General features: G+C 39.3%; 1 protein-coding gene across 3 annotated transcripts in view; it reads left to right on the top strand.

Moving 5' to 3' along the window:
* The window catches only part of CBFB (core-binding factor subunit beta), a 61,791-nt gene that overhangs the window by 22,575 nt on the left and 22,943 nt on the right, over nt 1-16,273 (top strand). For 2 of the 3 annotated variants that reach the window (XM_068527629.1, XM_068527630.1), the window contains exon 4: nt 12,932-13,048. In XM_068527629.1, the coding sequence (XP_068383730.1) occupies nt 12,932-13,048 (117 nt within the window). Of the gene's footprint in view, nt 1-12,931; nt 13,049-13,523; nt 14,953-16,273 lie in introns of those variants that run through there. The other variant, XM_068527628.1, reaches the window with a different exon arrangement.

Here is a 16,273-nt window from a genome sequence, read left to right as displayed (position 1 = left end):
CTTATCTATTCATTCGTCAGTGGACATATGGGTTGTTTCCATGTTTTAGCTCTTGTAAATACTGCTGTTATGGACATGGGTGTGTAAATATGTCTTAGAGACCCTGCTTTCAGTTCTTTTAGATATATACCCAGAAGTGGAATTGCTGGATCATATGGTAATTCTCTTCTTAATTTTTTGAGGAATTGCCATACTGTTGTCCACAGAAGCTATATTCTTTTTTTTTCTTTTAAGTCTTATATCATGTAACTTTTTTTTTCTTAGAATTTTATTTTTTTATACAGCACGTTCTTATTAGTTATCCATTTTATACACATTAGTGTATATATGTCAATCCCAGTCTCCCAATTCATCACACCACCACCACCACCCCACCACCACTTTCCCCCCTTGGTGTCCATACGTTTGTCCTCTACATCTGTGTCTCTATTTCTGCCCTGCAGACCAGCTCATCTGTACCATTTTTCTAGGTTCCACATATATATGTTAATATATGATATTTGTTTTTCTCTTTCTGACTTACTTCACCCTGTATGACAGTCTCTAGGTCCATCCACGTCTCTACAAATGACCCAATTTCGTTCCTTTTTATGGCTGAGTAATATTCCATTGTATATATGTACCACATCTTCTTTATCCATTCATCCGTTGATGGGCATTTAGGTTGCTTCCATGACTTGGCTATTGTAAATAGTGCTGCAATGAACATTGGGGTGCATGTGTCCTTCTTTTTTGAATTGTATTTATTTACTTATTTATTTATGGCTGCGTTGGGTCTTTGTTGCTGTGCGCGGGCTTTCTCTAGTTGTGGTGAGCAGGGGCTACTCTTCATTGTGGCGCGCGGGCTTCTCATTGCTGTGGCTTCTCTTGTTGCAGAGCATGGGCTCTAGGTGCCCGGGCTTCAGGAGTTGTGGCTTGTGGAATCTGGAGTGCAGGCTCAGTAGTTGTGGCACACAGGCTTAGTTGCTCCGCGGCATGTGGGACCTTCCCGGACCAGGGCTTGAACCCGTGTCCCCTGCATTGGCAGGCGGATTCTTAACCACTGCGCCACCAGGGAAGCCCATCATGTGTCCTTTTGAATTATGGTTTTCTCTGGGTATATGCCCACTTGTGGGATTGCTGGGTCATAGGGTAATTCTATTTTTAGTTTTTTAAGGAACCTCCATATACTGTTCTCCATAGTGGCTGCATCAATTGACATTCCCACCAACAGTGCAAGAGGGTTCCCTTTTCTCCACACCCTCTCCAGCATTTGTTGTTTGTAGATTTTCTGATGATGCCCATTCTAACTGGTGTGAGGTGATACCTCATTGTAGTTTTGATTTGTATTTCTCTAATAATTAGTGACGTTGAGCAGCTTTTCATGTGCTTCTTGGCCATCGGTATATCTTCTTTGGAGAAATGTCTATTTAGGTCTTCTGCCCATTTTTGGATTGGGTTGTTTGTTTTTTTAATATTGAGCTGCATGAGCTGTTTATATATTTTGGACATAAATCCTTTGTCCGTTGATTCGTTTGCAAATATTTTCTCCCATTCTGAGGGTTGTCTTTTCGTCTTGTTTATGGTTTCCTTTGCTGTGCAAAAGCTTTTAAGTTTCATTAGGTCCCATTTGTTTATTTTTGTTTTTATTTCCATTACTCTAGGAGGTGGATCAAAAAAGATCTTGCTGTGATTTATGTCAAAGAATGTTCTTCCTATGTTTTCCTCTAAGAGTTTTATAGTGTCCAGTCTTACATTTAGGTATCGAATCCATTTTGAGTTTATTTTTGTGTATGGTGTTAGGGTATTCTAATTTCATTCTTTTACATGTAGCTGTCCAGTTTTCCCAGCACCACATATTGAAGAGACTGTCTTTTCTCCATTGTATACCCTTGCCTCCTTTGTCATAGATTAGTTGACCATAGGTGCATGGGTTTATCTCTGGGCTTTCTATCTTGTTCCATTGATCTGTGTTTCTGTTTTTGTGCCAGTACCATATTGTCTTGATTACTGTAGCTTTGTAGTATAGTCTGAAGTCAGGGAGTCTGATTCCTCCCACTCCATTTTTTTCCCTCAAGACTGCTTTGGCTATTCGGGGTCTTTTGTGTCTCCATACAAATTTTAAGATTTCTTGTTCTAGTTCCGTAAATAATGCCATTGGTAATTTGATAGAGATTGCATTGAATCTGCAGATTGCTTGGGTAGTATAGTCATTTTCACAATACTTATTCTTCCAATCCAAGAACATGGTATATCTCTCCATCTGTTGGTATCATCTTTAATTTCTTTCATCAGTGTCTTATAGTTTTCTGCATACAGGTCTTTTGTCTCCCTAGGTAGGTTTATTCCTAGGTATTTTATTCTTTTACACAGCAGCTATATTCTTTTACATTCCCACAGCGGTTCCAATTTCTCATCGTTACCAACACTTGTTTTCTGGGTTTTTTGTTTTTTATTTATTTATATTTGGTTGTGTTGGGTCTTCGTTGCTGCACTCAAGCTTTTTCTAGTTGCGGCGAGCGGGGGCTACTCTTTGTTGCAGTGCGTGGGCTCCTCATCCGGTGGCTTCTCTTGTTGCGGAGCATGGGCTCTAGGTGCACAGACGTCAGTAGTTGTGACGTGTGGGCTCAGTGGTTGTGGTGCTTGGGCTCTAGGGCACAGGCTCAGTAGTTGTAGTGCACGGGCTTAGTTGCTCTGCGGCAGGTGGGATCTTCCCAGACCAGGGATTGAACCCATGTCCCCTGCCTTGGCAGGTGGGTTCTTAACCATTGCGCCACCAGGCAAGTCCCTTTTCTGTTTTTTTGTTGGTAGTGATCCTAATGGCTGTGGGTTGGTATCTCATTGTAGTTTTTTTTAATGTTTATAGCAGGTTTATTTTTATTATTGACACATAGTTGATGTATAATATTATATGAGTTATAGGTGTACAATATAGTGATTCACAATTTTTAAAGGTTATTCTCCATTTATAGTTATTATAAAATATTGGCTGTATTCCGTGTGTTGTACAGTATATCCCTGTTGCTTATTTTATACGTAGTATCTCACTGTAGTTTTGATTTGCATTTCCCTAATGACTAGTGTTGTTGAGCATCTTTTCATGTGTTTATGGGCCATTTGTATATTTTCTTTAGAGAAATTTCTATTCAGGTACTTTGCCCATTTTTGAATTGAGTTATTTGTGGGTTTTTTGTTGTTGAGTTTTAGGAGTTCTCTATATTGATTCTGGATTTTAATTTCTTAATAGGTATATGATTTGCACATATTTTCTCCCATTCTGTGGGTTGCCTTTTTCCTCTGTTGATAGTGTCTTTTGATGTACAAATTTTTAAAATTTTAATGAAGTCCAGTTTGTCTATTTTTGTTGTTGTTACCTGTTTCTTTGGTGTCATCCCCAAGAAATCATTGTTAAATCCAGTGTCATGAAGCTTTTATCCTTGCTTCTAAGAGTTTTATAGTTTTAGGTCTTACATTTAGGTCTTTGGTACATTTTGAAGTAATTTTTGTAGATAGTGTCAGGTAAGGGTCCAACTTCATTCTTCTGCATATGGATATCCATTTTTCTAGCACCGTTTATTAAAAGGACTGTCCTTTCCCCATTGAATGGTCTGGGCACCCTTGTCAAAAATCATTTGACCACCTATGTGAGGGTTTATTTCTGGGTGTTTTACTCTAGTCCATTGGTCTGTATGTCTTTATGCCAATACTAAGCTGTTTTGATTAATGAATCTTTAAGTTTTGAAATCAGGAAGTGTGAATCCTCCAGTTTTGTTCTTTTAAGATTGTTTTGGCTATTCAGGTCCCTATGCCTTTTTTTTTCTTTACTTTTACATATTTTAATTCATTTTCCATATGCCTTTTAGGATGGGTTTGGTTAACACATCCATTTATTGAGTGTGCGTCTGCGTGTGTGCATGCACGCGTGTAAACACGTTTGCTTGCTTAATCTTTTAAGTTCCAGGCACATTCTGTGTTAATCCATGTTATGATTTCTGCAAGAAGTACTGTTTTCTGTTTGGAACTGTAAGAAGTAGATTGGTAAATTACATTAAATCACTATAGAAGAAGCTATTTTTTACACTTACATGCAACCCAATTATGATTCAGAGGCAAGTGAGATTGAATGACTGTCTGTAATGGTTATCCAACAGGCAAGCAGCTGACTATGCATTTCTAAATGAGGAGGAACATGTGACTAAAGGAGAATGAGTCAGAACCAAGTATCTTCTAAAGGAATCTGTTAAATAGACTACAGAAATGATTACAACTAAAAGGCAGGGTGCATACTTCCTTTGTGGAATATCTTGTTTTCCTGGGTGCCTGTGGCCATCCCAGTATTATTGCTTATCTGCTGATTCATTGGTGTGATCAACTGTTCATTGTCTCAAAAAAAAATGGCTTCTTTCCCTTGGAGAGAAATCACTGTGTAAAACTTTGGTGGAAGTATTGTGTGTAAGCATTCAGTTTCTGTGGTGCTCTATATGTTTCATAAGTGTATGTACATTGGCTTAACTAATTTTTACTATCAACTATGAAAGAGGTATTATTTAACCTTGATTTTATATGTGAGGAATCTGAGGCTTATTAGCAATCTTAAATGATTTGTCTCAAATACACTGTTAGAACCAGGATTTAAATCCAGGTTTTATCTGATTCTAAAGTACATTTAGTTTTTACTCTTCCCATGCTGTCTTGGGGTTAAGCATAGTGATAATATTCCTTTCCTTTAAAAAATAATTATGGTTGATTCTCCTAATATATGGTAGTTATCTTCTATAAAGTCCCTGCAGACTTGGAAGTAATGAACACCGAACAACTTCTTCCGCGGAAAATACAGAGTTAGGTTCCTGCAAGCCTCTGGTCACAACATCCTCCTCAGCCAGTTAATACATAATCTTGTTTATGTATGTTTCTGTTTAAAGACACCTTATTTAATATATATTGTTGATTTAGCATTAAACAACAAAATGTTGAGCATCTAGGTTATTTGTAACCTTTTGCCATTATTAAAAAACCCTTAAGAGTGAACAGCCTTGTAATCAAATACTCTGTATACATCTTTGATTAAATTTTAGGATACGTTCATAGGCATGACATTGCTGGGTCAAAGGAAAATTCACACTTTAAAAAATTTTTTTATTTTTATATTGGAGCATAGTTGATTAACAATGTTGTGTTAGTTTCAGGTGTACAGCATAGTGATTCAGTTTTACATATACGTGTATCTATTCTTTTTCAAATTCTTTTCCCGTTTAGGTTATTACAGAATATTGAGCAGAGTTCCCTGTGCTATACACTAGGTCCTTGCTGGTTATCTGTAGTAGATATAGTAGTGTGTACATGTCAATCCCAAACTCCCAATCTATCCCTCCCCCCCACGCTTCTCCCCTGGTAACCATAAGTTTGTTCTCTAAAGCTGTGAGTCTAAGTCTGTTTTGCAAATAAGTTCATTTATATCACTTTTTTTTTAGATTCTGCATATATAAGTGATATCATATGATATTTGTCTTTCTCTGTCTGACTTCACTTAGTATGATAATCTCCAGGTCCATCCATGTTGCTGCAAATGGCATTATTTCATTCTTTTTAATGGCTGAATAATATTACATTGTATATATGTACCACATCTTCTTTATCCATTCATCCATTGATGGACCTTTAGGTTGCTTCCATGTCTTGACTATTGTAAACAGCACTACAATGAACATTGGGGTACATGTATCCTTTCAAACCCTGTTTTTCTCCGGATATATGTCCAGGAGTGGGATTGCTGGATCATATGGTAGCTCTGTTTTTAGTTTTTTAAGGAACCTCCATACTGTTCTCCATAGTGCCTGTACCAATTTACCCTTTTCTCCACACCTTCTCCAGCATTTATTGTTTGTAGACACTTTTTAATGATGGGCATTCTGACTGGTGTGAGGCGATATCTGATTGTAGTTTTGATTTGCATTTCTCTAATAGCGATGTTGAGCATCTTTTCATGTGTCTCTTGGCTATCTGTATGTCTTCTTTGGAGAAATGTCTATTTAGGTCTTCTGCCCATTTTTTTATTGGGTTGTTTGTTTTTTTTGATATTGAGCCCCACGAGCTATTTGTAAGAGGAAAATTCACACTGTTGACAAAAAATGCCTTCCCAGAATTGTTAGCCAGTTCATGCTCCCTCTGACAATGTAGTAGAACCTGGTATCTCTCCTCATACACATTATTAAGATTTTTAATTTAAAAAAAATTTTTTTAAATATTTATGTATGTATGTATCTTGCGCCGGGTCTTAGTTGTGGCACACGGGAGCTTCGTCGCGGCATGCGGACACTTAGTTGCCACAAGCTCGCAGGATCTAGTTTCCCGACCAGGGATCAAACCTGGGCCCCCTGCAATGGGAGCGCAGAGTCTTACCCAGTCAACCACCAGGGAAGTCCCTAATTTAAAAAATTTTTACCTTTTGTTTAGAAATAGTTACCTTGTTTTATTTTAATATTTTAGCCATTTTATTTATTTTTTTTCAAACTTTTTTTTTTTTAATGATAGTCAGTTTTCCCATCTTCACTGGTTAAGTAAAATACCCTTTTACCATTGATTTGAAATGTTGCCCTTTTCATTTATTAAGTACTTGTATATGTGGTTTTGTTTTTTAATTTTTTTGTTTATTCCATCAAGTTGTTTCTGGCTGCCACAGCACTACTGCATATGTACTGATTGCGTTGTTACAGGTCTTAATAGCTGAAAGAGCAGAAAAATACTTTCTTTTATTCTCTTGGATGGTCTGATTCTTTTGTATGAATTATAGACTTATTTTGTAAATTCCAAAAAACATTATTTACTGGAATTTCGTTAAAATAAGGATTACTTTGGTATAAATTGGCATTTGTAGTCTTACCATTAGAGAACATGACATCTCACTAGTTTTTCAAGTCTCTTTCTGTGTTTCAAAAATTAGGTATTTTCTTCTTATAGAGCCTACCTGTTTCGTATTAAATTTATTCTTAGTAGATACTTTTAATGCTATTTTTTAAAATATAAATTTATTTATTTATTTATTTTGGCTGCGTTGGGTCTTCTTGCTGCTTGTAGGCTTTCTCTAGTTGCGGCGAGCAGGGGCTACTCTTCGTTACGGTGTGCGGGCTTCTCATTGTGGTGGCTTCTCTTGTTGCGGAGCACGGGCTCTAGGCACGCAGGCTTCAGTAGTTGTGGCACACAGGCCCAGTAGTTGCGGCTCGCGGGCTCTAGAGCGCAGGCTCAGTAGTTGTGGTGCATAGGCTTAGTTGCTCCGCAGCATATGGGATCTTCCTGGACCAGGGCTCGAACCCTTGTCCCCTGCATTGGCAGGCGGATTCTTAACCACTGCGCCACCAGGGAAATCCCAATGCTATTTTAAAATAAGGTTTGTTTTTTTAATTTTTCATTTTATTTTCTAAATAGTTACTGTTGTAATACGGGAAAGTTGTTGGGTTTTGTATATTTTTTTTATAACCAGCCACTTTATTGAACTCATTAATTCACTTGGTTTTTCAGTTGAATATTTTATATTTTTCAGGTAGATAATCTTCAAATATTATATCCTGGTCATGTTTATATGCAACTTTGTTAGAACTGTGGTCTTTAAAAAGAGGTTGCAAAGCTGCTGGATCCAGCTCCTTACAATTTTATTACTATCAATGGAACATTCCGTTAACCTTAGGAGTTAAGTGAGTCCTGCTTAAATGTAATGGGTGAATTCAGTTTTAATTCTTACAGTCCTTTTTGTATGCATTCCGTTCTTCCTTATTAAAGACTTTAACTGGTGTTGGAATCTTTTTTGGGGTGGTGGGATACAATTTTTTAAAAAATCATGTATTCCCCTCTGCCCTTATGATAATACCATGTACAAAATGACAGGTAATATACATCTGTTTAATAGGTGAATCCTTTCAAATTGAAATTATAGGAAAGCTACAAGAAAAACATTTCTAAATTCCAGGCGTACTTCTGTTCTTCTATTAATCATTATTCAGGTATGTCCTGAGGGCCTAAGGGGTACTGATCATTTCCTCTACTGTTTTCCCTAATATCTCAGTTTATTGGCTAGAGTCACAATTATTTGAGCTCTAATAGTTTACTATAAGGAAATGAAATATTCTTTCCAATTGAAATGGGTTTTTTGAGGGTGAAGTATCTGCTTCTTGCTTTTATCAATAGCTTTGACACTTGGTTTCTGTGTATCTTGATGTTATGGCTCAGTACCAGTGTGTATGGGAGTCTTTGCAAATTTACGATTATTCTGTTTTAATTATCTTGAAATTATCTTCTTCAGAACCACTCAATAAAGGGAACTCTTTCTGCTGTCCCGTTGTACCCTCAATTTCTATTCTCAGTCCAGCTACCTAGGAGCTAGAAACACTGAACATCCATATAGTATTGTAGAAGAGAGGGCAATTGAAGATGCCACTGTTTATTCCAAATTTATATACTCTCAGAATAAGAGACTCCAGACTCAGAGACAGAACTATTTTGTACAGGTTGATAAATGGGAAACTAACTAAGTCCTCTCTTATCCTTCCTCTGGCACATTTCAAAACCCAGGGAAACTAATGTTTAGCTGCTTAAGCAGTTTGGTCCCTTTACTAAATGAAGGGTATTTATCATCTCTCAAGCTTGGTGCTACAAAGACCTTGGTGTCTGTGAGGGGAAAGGGAAGAATTGCATTTTTACTGTCATAGTTGAATCCTTTTCCCCTTGTACACCCTTTTGAGAATTTGGTGAAAGCATTGGACTTCCTTAGAAAAATGCACATGGACACAAACATACATTTTTACCAGAATTTTGGGAGGTTTCTGGTCTTCTTGAAACTTATCCATAAACCCAAACTCATGTGGGTTTTCTGAACTCCAGACTAAGAATTCCTGCCTTAAATAAGAGCGTTGCTAAAAGTTATGAGTAACCTAAGATACTGTAACGTAATACTTCAAAATCTTATGCAGCCAACAAAGGGGAAATTTTTACTTGGGGGCCTTTCACTTAACCTTTAGCCACTAGGCTCTTTGCATGTTTTCCTGTTTCTTCACTGGCAGTTCATAGGCTGCTCTGCTCGATTATTCTCTTCTACCCAACATCTGAAAGTTGGATTTCCTTAGGGTTCTTCATGGGTCCCCCTCTTTTCTCCTTCTACTTACTGCTTGAGTAATCTCTTCCTTTCCCCTGGATTTAAATACCACTGTGTCGTTGATGACTGCCAGATTTATATCATCAGCCCATATCTCTTCACAGAGTGCTAGAATCCTATATGCAACTGCCTGCTCAAAAATCTCCATATACATATCTTATAGATGTCACCTATATAACAGATAAAACTTATTGCAAATATTTTTTATAATAGCTCTATTGAGATAAAATTCATAGACCATAAAATTCATCCTTCACTAACTTAACTAAAAATCCAGGGATTTTTAGTATATTCACAGAATTGTGCAGCTGTCACCACTCTGTCATTCCAAAACATTTTCATCACCTTAAAAAGAAACCCTGTACTTATTAACAGTCACTCCTCATTCCCCCCTCCCCTCAGCCCCTGGGAACCACTGATATCCTTTCTGTCTCTGTATTTACCTATTCTGGATGTTTCATATAAATGGAATCATATAGTATGTGGCCTTTTTCTGGTTTCTTTCACTTAGCGTAATGTTTTCAAGGTTCATCCATGTTGTAGCATGTATCGCTACTTTATTCCTTTTTAATGGCTGAATGGTATTTCATTATACGGATAATGCCACAGTTGGTGCGTACGTGTTTTTGCTGAAGCTCTACTGCTACAGTGATGTGGAATTTAAAGCTACAAATGTGAAAGAAAAGTGATTGTGTAATTTGGATTGAAATAACATCACAAATACTGATACTTAGAGATTGAGCTGATTAAAAAATTGTGCAATACTTTACCTTATTTCCAAAAGAACACAAAACGTGAGGTTGCAGTCACTTTTAACTTTCTGTGAAGTCTTAAACATATCCTCTGATATTTTACTTTTGGAAAGATAAGCAAGCTGTTTTGTTATTTTTGTGTGTGATTAGCTGAATATTTACCCAATTTAAAGGCTTTATAGAATTCATTTTATATAAAACATTTAATTGTTCTAGGACAATGGGTTTAAACCCTAGGTCATATTCTAATACATTTTCTTTTCACGGTTTGAAATAAACCATCATTATTTTCAGTGAAAAATGTCTGAATGTTTAAATGACATTATTAAATTACATTACAAAATACCAAACTAAGAGAGTTTTAGTTTCTTCGTACTTCAAGGTTTGGTATTCATGAATGTATGAAAGTGCCAAGCATTTACTTTGAAGGTCTACACATAAAACTGTATTTATTTAAATGTGCACATCGCAGTAAATCACAGGATCATCTAAATATTTTAAATTACAATTCCAGGCACTAGCCTTGATTATGAACTGTAGCCATTTTCTGAACCCATTTAGGAATTTTCCAAAGCAGATCAGTGGTTTTCTTAGTCATGAGAAAACTTTTATAAAGAAGTAATAAATCAGCTGTTTAAAAATTTGGTAATTTCGTAAGGAAAATATTTTTTGACTATGGAAGTAAATATGAATCAGCTAGATTATGGAATCTTTGAATCTAAAAGATGTAAGTCATTGATGAAGAATATAGAATCTGATCATGAAGTTGACCTTTCTCTGCTATTAGATGAGGATTATCTTTATGTTTAGTGTGAGAATTTAAAATAATGAGGTAGATTGATAAGTGAAATGCTGTGCTCCTGATTGTGTAGCACCCCCTCCTCTGTTGGAAAGAGTAAGTGGGAATCTTGATTAGTAGATGTCAAGTTATATTGATAAGCAATTCAGAGGGTTATTTTAGGTTTAGTGAGGTATCGAATATGAGGTCGTCACAGTTACTTGTTCAACTAGGTGCATACCAGTGGAGTTTTAAATTCACAGTGTGGAAGGGAATGAGCACTTATCAGAACAGAAGGAAATGTGTGGTTAAACGGTTTCAGCTATAACTGTAGACTGTTTCCCTTGGTCCAAATGGGAGGAGAAATGGAACGTTATGTTTTTGGCTTTTTTTCCAGTATCAGTAGAAATTGATTCAGCATGGTTTATTGGGGCCCTTAACAGGAAAAACAGTTGTGTTTACTAGCGGAGGGGAATGACTTAAATATGTACTAAGAAGGCATAAGTCCTCTAGGTTTTATTTTACAGGTGTCTCAGTCATTTTTGTTGCATATTTATAATAACTGACATAATTAATGATTTAATAAGTTATTCTTATTAAACCTCTGTAAAACAAGAATGCCTCATGACTTTTTTTGTTGAAGAAACTGCTGAATTGAGTAAAGAAAAAGTTGATGCTTCCAGCTTTTTCCTCAAAATGAGAAACTGCCTTACTGACTATATAATTATAGGTAATAAATAATGCTAATTTTAGCTCACAAAAGCAGTGGGATTATCCGAAGAAAATATATTTGGTTTAAGCAGATGAAGAACCTTATTTATAAAGATATATTGGATAACCTGGCATTTTGAAAACTCATTGAAGTCCTGCATCCTCTGCATTTAAAAGATCTTGTTAAGGCAGTAAATGATAAAAAAAAAAAAAATCTATGCTGATTTTTATTCAGAAGCCCGTGTTAAATGAGGTAGAGAAGACCTAAAATAACAATGTTGGGGATTTTTTTTGAAGTACTTATTAGAATAAAATGGTGTTATGATGAGGGAGATTGTAAGAACTAACAAATTTCTCTTTTCTTCTCTTTTATATTTTCTTACTATATCACAGTAAAATACCTCAAGATGATAGCATTAGCACCTTTCCTTTCTTGATGGATCCTTAATTGCTCTTGAGAACAACTATATTTACAGGCAATATGAAAATTAATTTGGTGATCAAAAATGAAAGTGATTTAAATTTGGAAATCATACCTAAAGTGACTTTTGCTCCAGGGTTATTTACTTGAAACAGAAGAATTCTCTTATGTTTAGTATGCATAAATAAATGTTGCATCAGTTAAGGTTCTTTGGCTAAAAGCGGTAGAAATCAATTCTGGCTAACTTAAGTAAAAAAAGAAAAAGAAAGAAAAACAGCATTACTTACCAGGAATCTATGAGGTAGCTTATAAAACTGAAAGGAAATATGAAGAACCTGACCCTGGGTGGCTCCAGGTATCCAAACAGGGAGAAACAGTGCGTGCTCTCTTCAGGGGCTCGTGAATTCCAGTTGTTTTACATCTTTATGTCTTCCTATTCAAGATTCAAAAATTAAAGCAAAGTACCTGATTGTCCTAGCTTCAGCTGCAAAAGAAACAATGTCACTTCAAGTATCACCTTACTACAGTTTTTACAAAATCTGTAAAACTTCCTTTTAAAAATAATCTGGAGGGACTTCCCCGGTGATGCAGTGGATAAGAATCCTCCTGCCAATGTAGGGGACACGGGTTCGAGCCCTGGTCCAGGGAGATCCTACATGCTGCGGAGCAACTAAGCCCGTGCACCACAACTACTGAGCCTGCGCTCTAGAGCCCACGAGCCACAACTACTGAGCCCGCATGCCACAACTACTAGAGCCCGCATGCCACAACTACTAAAGCCCACACACCTAGAGCCCGTGCTCAACAACAAGAGAAGCCACCGCAATGAGAAGCCCAACTGGAGAAAGCCCACACGCAGCAATGAAGACCCAACACAGCCAAAAATGAAAATAAAATTAAATCTTTAAAAAAATAAATAATCTGGAAAAATTGTGACTAGAGATAAAATCCTGGTAAACCAGATTAACTTAATTTATAGAATATGGTCAGAGGCTATGCTTTGTATACTTTCCTACAATTCTTAATTTTATAATTGTATTTATTTTTTTTTCCCCAAAAAAACCCAGTTTTCATAAGTAAGTTTATCCTTTGTTTTTTATGTGTCTGATGGCTTATTATTGGTTTTCATCCTTCTTTCTGTGTCTTAGGTATATTTGAAGGCTCCCATGATTCTGAATGGAGTCTGTGTTATCTGGAAAGGTTGGATTGATCTCCAGAGACTGGATGGTATGGGCTGCCTGGAGTTTGATGAGGAGCGAGCCCAGGTAGGGTGACTTCAGGCTTTACTGACTGTGGTCCCTTTATTTACCCCTAATCTTGCCTTTGTGTGGAGATCTATTTTACCCAGTCTTTAAGAGTAAGTATACAGTGCTGCCCTGGGAGCCGCAGCTGGTCCCGGCCTTGCAGCTTGCGGGGGAGGCTGCCTGGAGGAGGCGGCGATAGTGCTGGCGGTGGTGTGTCCCTGGGCCCCTGGACCGCAGCTTCTTTACTGCCAAGTCTATCCATCTGTTCATCCATCTGTGGGGGTCCACAATGGCCACCTTCAGCCGCCAGGAATTTTTCCAGCAGCTCCTACAGGGCTGTCTCCTGCCTACTGCCCAGCAGGGCCTTGACCAGATCTGGCTGCTCCTTGCCATCTGCCTCGCCTGCCGCCTCCTCGGGAGGCTTGGGTTGCCATCCTACCTGAAGCATGCAAGCACCGTGGCAGGTGGGTTCTTCAGCCTCTACCACTTCTTCCAGCTGCACATGGTTTGGGTCATGCTGCTCTGCCTTCTGTGCTACCTCGTGCTGTTCCTCTGCCGACATTCCTCCCATCGTGGCATCTTCCTCTCCGTCACCATCCTCATCTACCTACTCATGGGTGAGATGCACATGGTGGACACTGTGACATGGCACAAGATGCGAGGGGCCCAGATGATTGTGGCCATGAAGGCAGTGTCTCTGGGCTTCGATCTGGACCGGGGCGAGGTGGGTGTGGTGCCCTCGCCCGTGGAGTTCATGGGCTACCTCTTCTTTGTGGGCACCATCGTCTTTGGGCCCTGGATATCCTTCCACAGCTACCTACAGGCTGTCCAAGGCCTCCCGCTGAGCCGCCAGTGGCTGCAGAAAGTGGCCCAGAGCCTGGTGCTGGCCCTGCTGTGCCTTGTGCTGTCCACCTGTGTGGGCCCCTACCTCTTCCCCTACTTCATCCCCCTTGATGGTGACCACCTCCTTCACAAGTGGCTGCGAGCCTACGAGAGTGCTGTCTCCTTCCACTTCAGCAACTATTTTGTGGGCTTTCTATCTGAGGCCACAGCCACGTTGGCGGGGGCTGGCTTCACCGAGGAGAAGGATCACCTGGAATGGGACCTGACGGTCTCTAAGCCACTGAATGTGGAGCTGCCCCGGTCCATGGTGGAAGTTGTCACAAGCTGGAACCTGCCCATGTCTTGTTGGCTAAATAACTATGTTTTCAAGAATGCTCTCCACCTGGGGACCTTTTCAGCCGTGCTGGTCACCTATGCAACCAGCGCCCTCCTGCACGGCTTTAGCTTCCACCTGGCTGCGGTGCTGCTGTCCCTGGCATTTATCACTTATGTGGAGCACGTCCTCCGAAAGCGCCTGGCTCGGATCCTCAGTGCCTGTGTCTTGTCGAAAAGGTGCCCACCAGACTGTTCACACCAGCATCGTTTGGGCCTAGGGGTGCGAGCCTTAAACCTGCTCTTTGGGGCCCTGGCCATCTTCCACCTGGCCTACCTGGGCTCCCTGTTTGACGTTGATGTGGACGATACCACAGAGGAGCAGGGCTACAGCATGGCATACACTGTCCACAAGTGGTCAGAGCTCAGCTGGGCCAGTCACTGGGTCACTTTTGGGTGCTGGATCTTCTACCATCTCATAGGCTGAGGCACGTCTGTGGACCCTCACAGCTCCCTCAAGAACCCTCCTCTGGGCGCCAACTCTGATGGGGGATGAGGGAAGGCCCTTTCTCTAATTTTTGACCCTCTCTCCATTCTTGACCCCCCCCCAAGTACCCCTGCGCACGCACACGTGCACACGCACACACACACACACACAGACACACACACACACACCCCCAATCCATCCATGGGCCTCCCTGCCTTCCTTGTCTCTTTTTATATATAGTTTGTTGTTATCAAATAAAATTAGGAAGTATTTTTTAGAAACAGTAAGTATAGAAAGTCTCATGTTCTCATAATATTGATGAATTCTGAAGAGATTGAGACCCAAATTTTGGTCCTGGTTTGGGGAAAGTTTTTCCTTCAGTGGTTCTGAATTGCACTGGATTACCACTGTGTGCTTAGTGGGGCACTTCAAAGTGTAGTAGATGGTTCTGTTTAATATTTGTTCTGGATCCTTAGCACATTCTGAGGGGGGAAAAAAAAACCCAGTTTAAAATAAAATGTAGGAGCAGCACTTTTGAAATGGCTGAGTGAGGAGCTTGGCAGATTCTCTCTCCAAAAAGCAGTGATTAAACTTAACAAAATTGTAAACAAACAAAGACCCATTTAAGGTCTCTGGAAATTAACCAAAGGACATATATTGAGAGGCATTTATTCAAACGAAGCTAGTGAATTTCAGTAAGAACAGTGATAGTCTGGCCTTTTAGTTGGGAGCTGCTCCCATCTCCCTTAGCTCTGTGGTTCCTCAAGTTCTACCCTGGGCAGGCAGGACAAGCCATGAGGACTGGCAGCTCTGCTGTCCTGTCAGAGGGAGCTGACTTTATTTAGAGCAGCACTTGGAAAAATACATGTCCAGGGCTGTTGTTGAAAACAATAGCAGTCTCTGTGGCAAACAGTTGGAGAAAGCTAATGTTTCAGGAAGCAACAAAATGGCAGACTAGCCAGAAATTTATCAGGGAAATCTAGGGAAAGAGATAGCTAAAGTAAGCCTTATTGAGATCACACTTAACCTCTCATGGTTCAAAAGGCTGTGTACGTGTGCAAGGCTACACCTGTTCAGGAGAGGACAGAGAGAGCCCTTGAAAGCTACTAGTCCCTGGCTGAATACAGGGTAGACTGATAAACTCCCTGCACTTTGAAAGTAAGCCACACACAGATTCCATGGCAAAGGATTAGAAGCCTTCTGACTCAAGGTGTTTAAGCAAAACCTCTGACCAATCATTGGCTGACCATTAGGTTATGCTGACCCAGGGGCAACCCCCTAGAAAGCAAGGCTTAAAAAGAAAAAAAACTAAGCAGTGACATCAGAGGCTGCACACTGCTGGGGAAACAGACTCCACACAACTAGGCAAGTCACTAAGTAGACAAAAAACAGCAACAACAAGCTGGAGGCAAGGGTCAGAATTCAGAGTTGCTACAGTATATTATCTAAAATATCCAATTTTTAACAGGAAATTACAAGACATGCAAATAAGCACAAAAGTGTGACTGATGCTCAGGGGAAAAAGCAGGCAGTAGATACTCTGAGGGAGTTCAGATGATGGTTCTTAGTGACAAAAGACTTAAAAGCAATTCTTTTTCAGTATG

Source organism: Eschrichtius robustus, chromosome 19, assembly GCF_028021215.1.
Source record: "Eschrichtius robustus isolate mEscRob2 chromosome 19, mEscRob2.pri, whole genome shotgun sequence".
NCBI lineage: Eukaryota > Metazoa > Chordata > Mammalia > Artiodactyla > Eschrichtiidae > Eschrichtius > Eschrichtius robustus.
The sequence above is the reverse complement of the archived record's forward strand: the minus strand, read 5'-3'. Positions and strand labels throughout refer to the sequence as shown.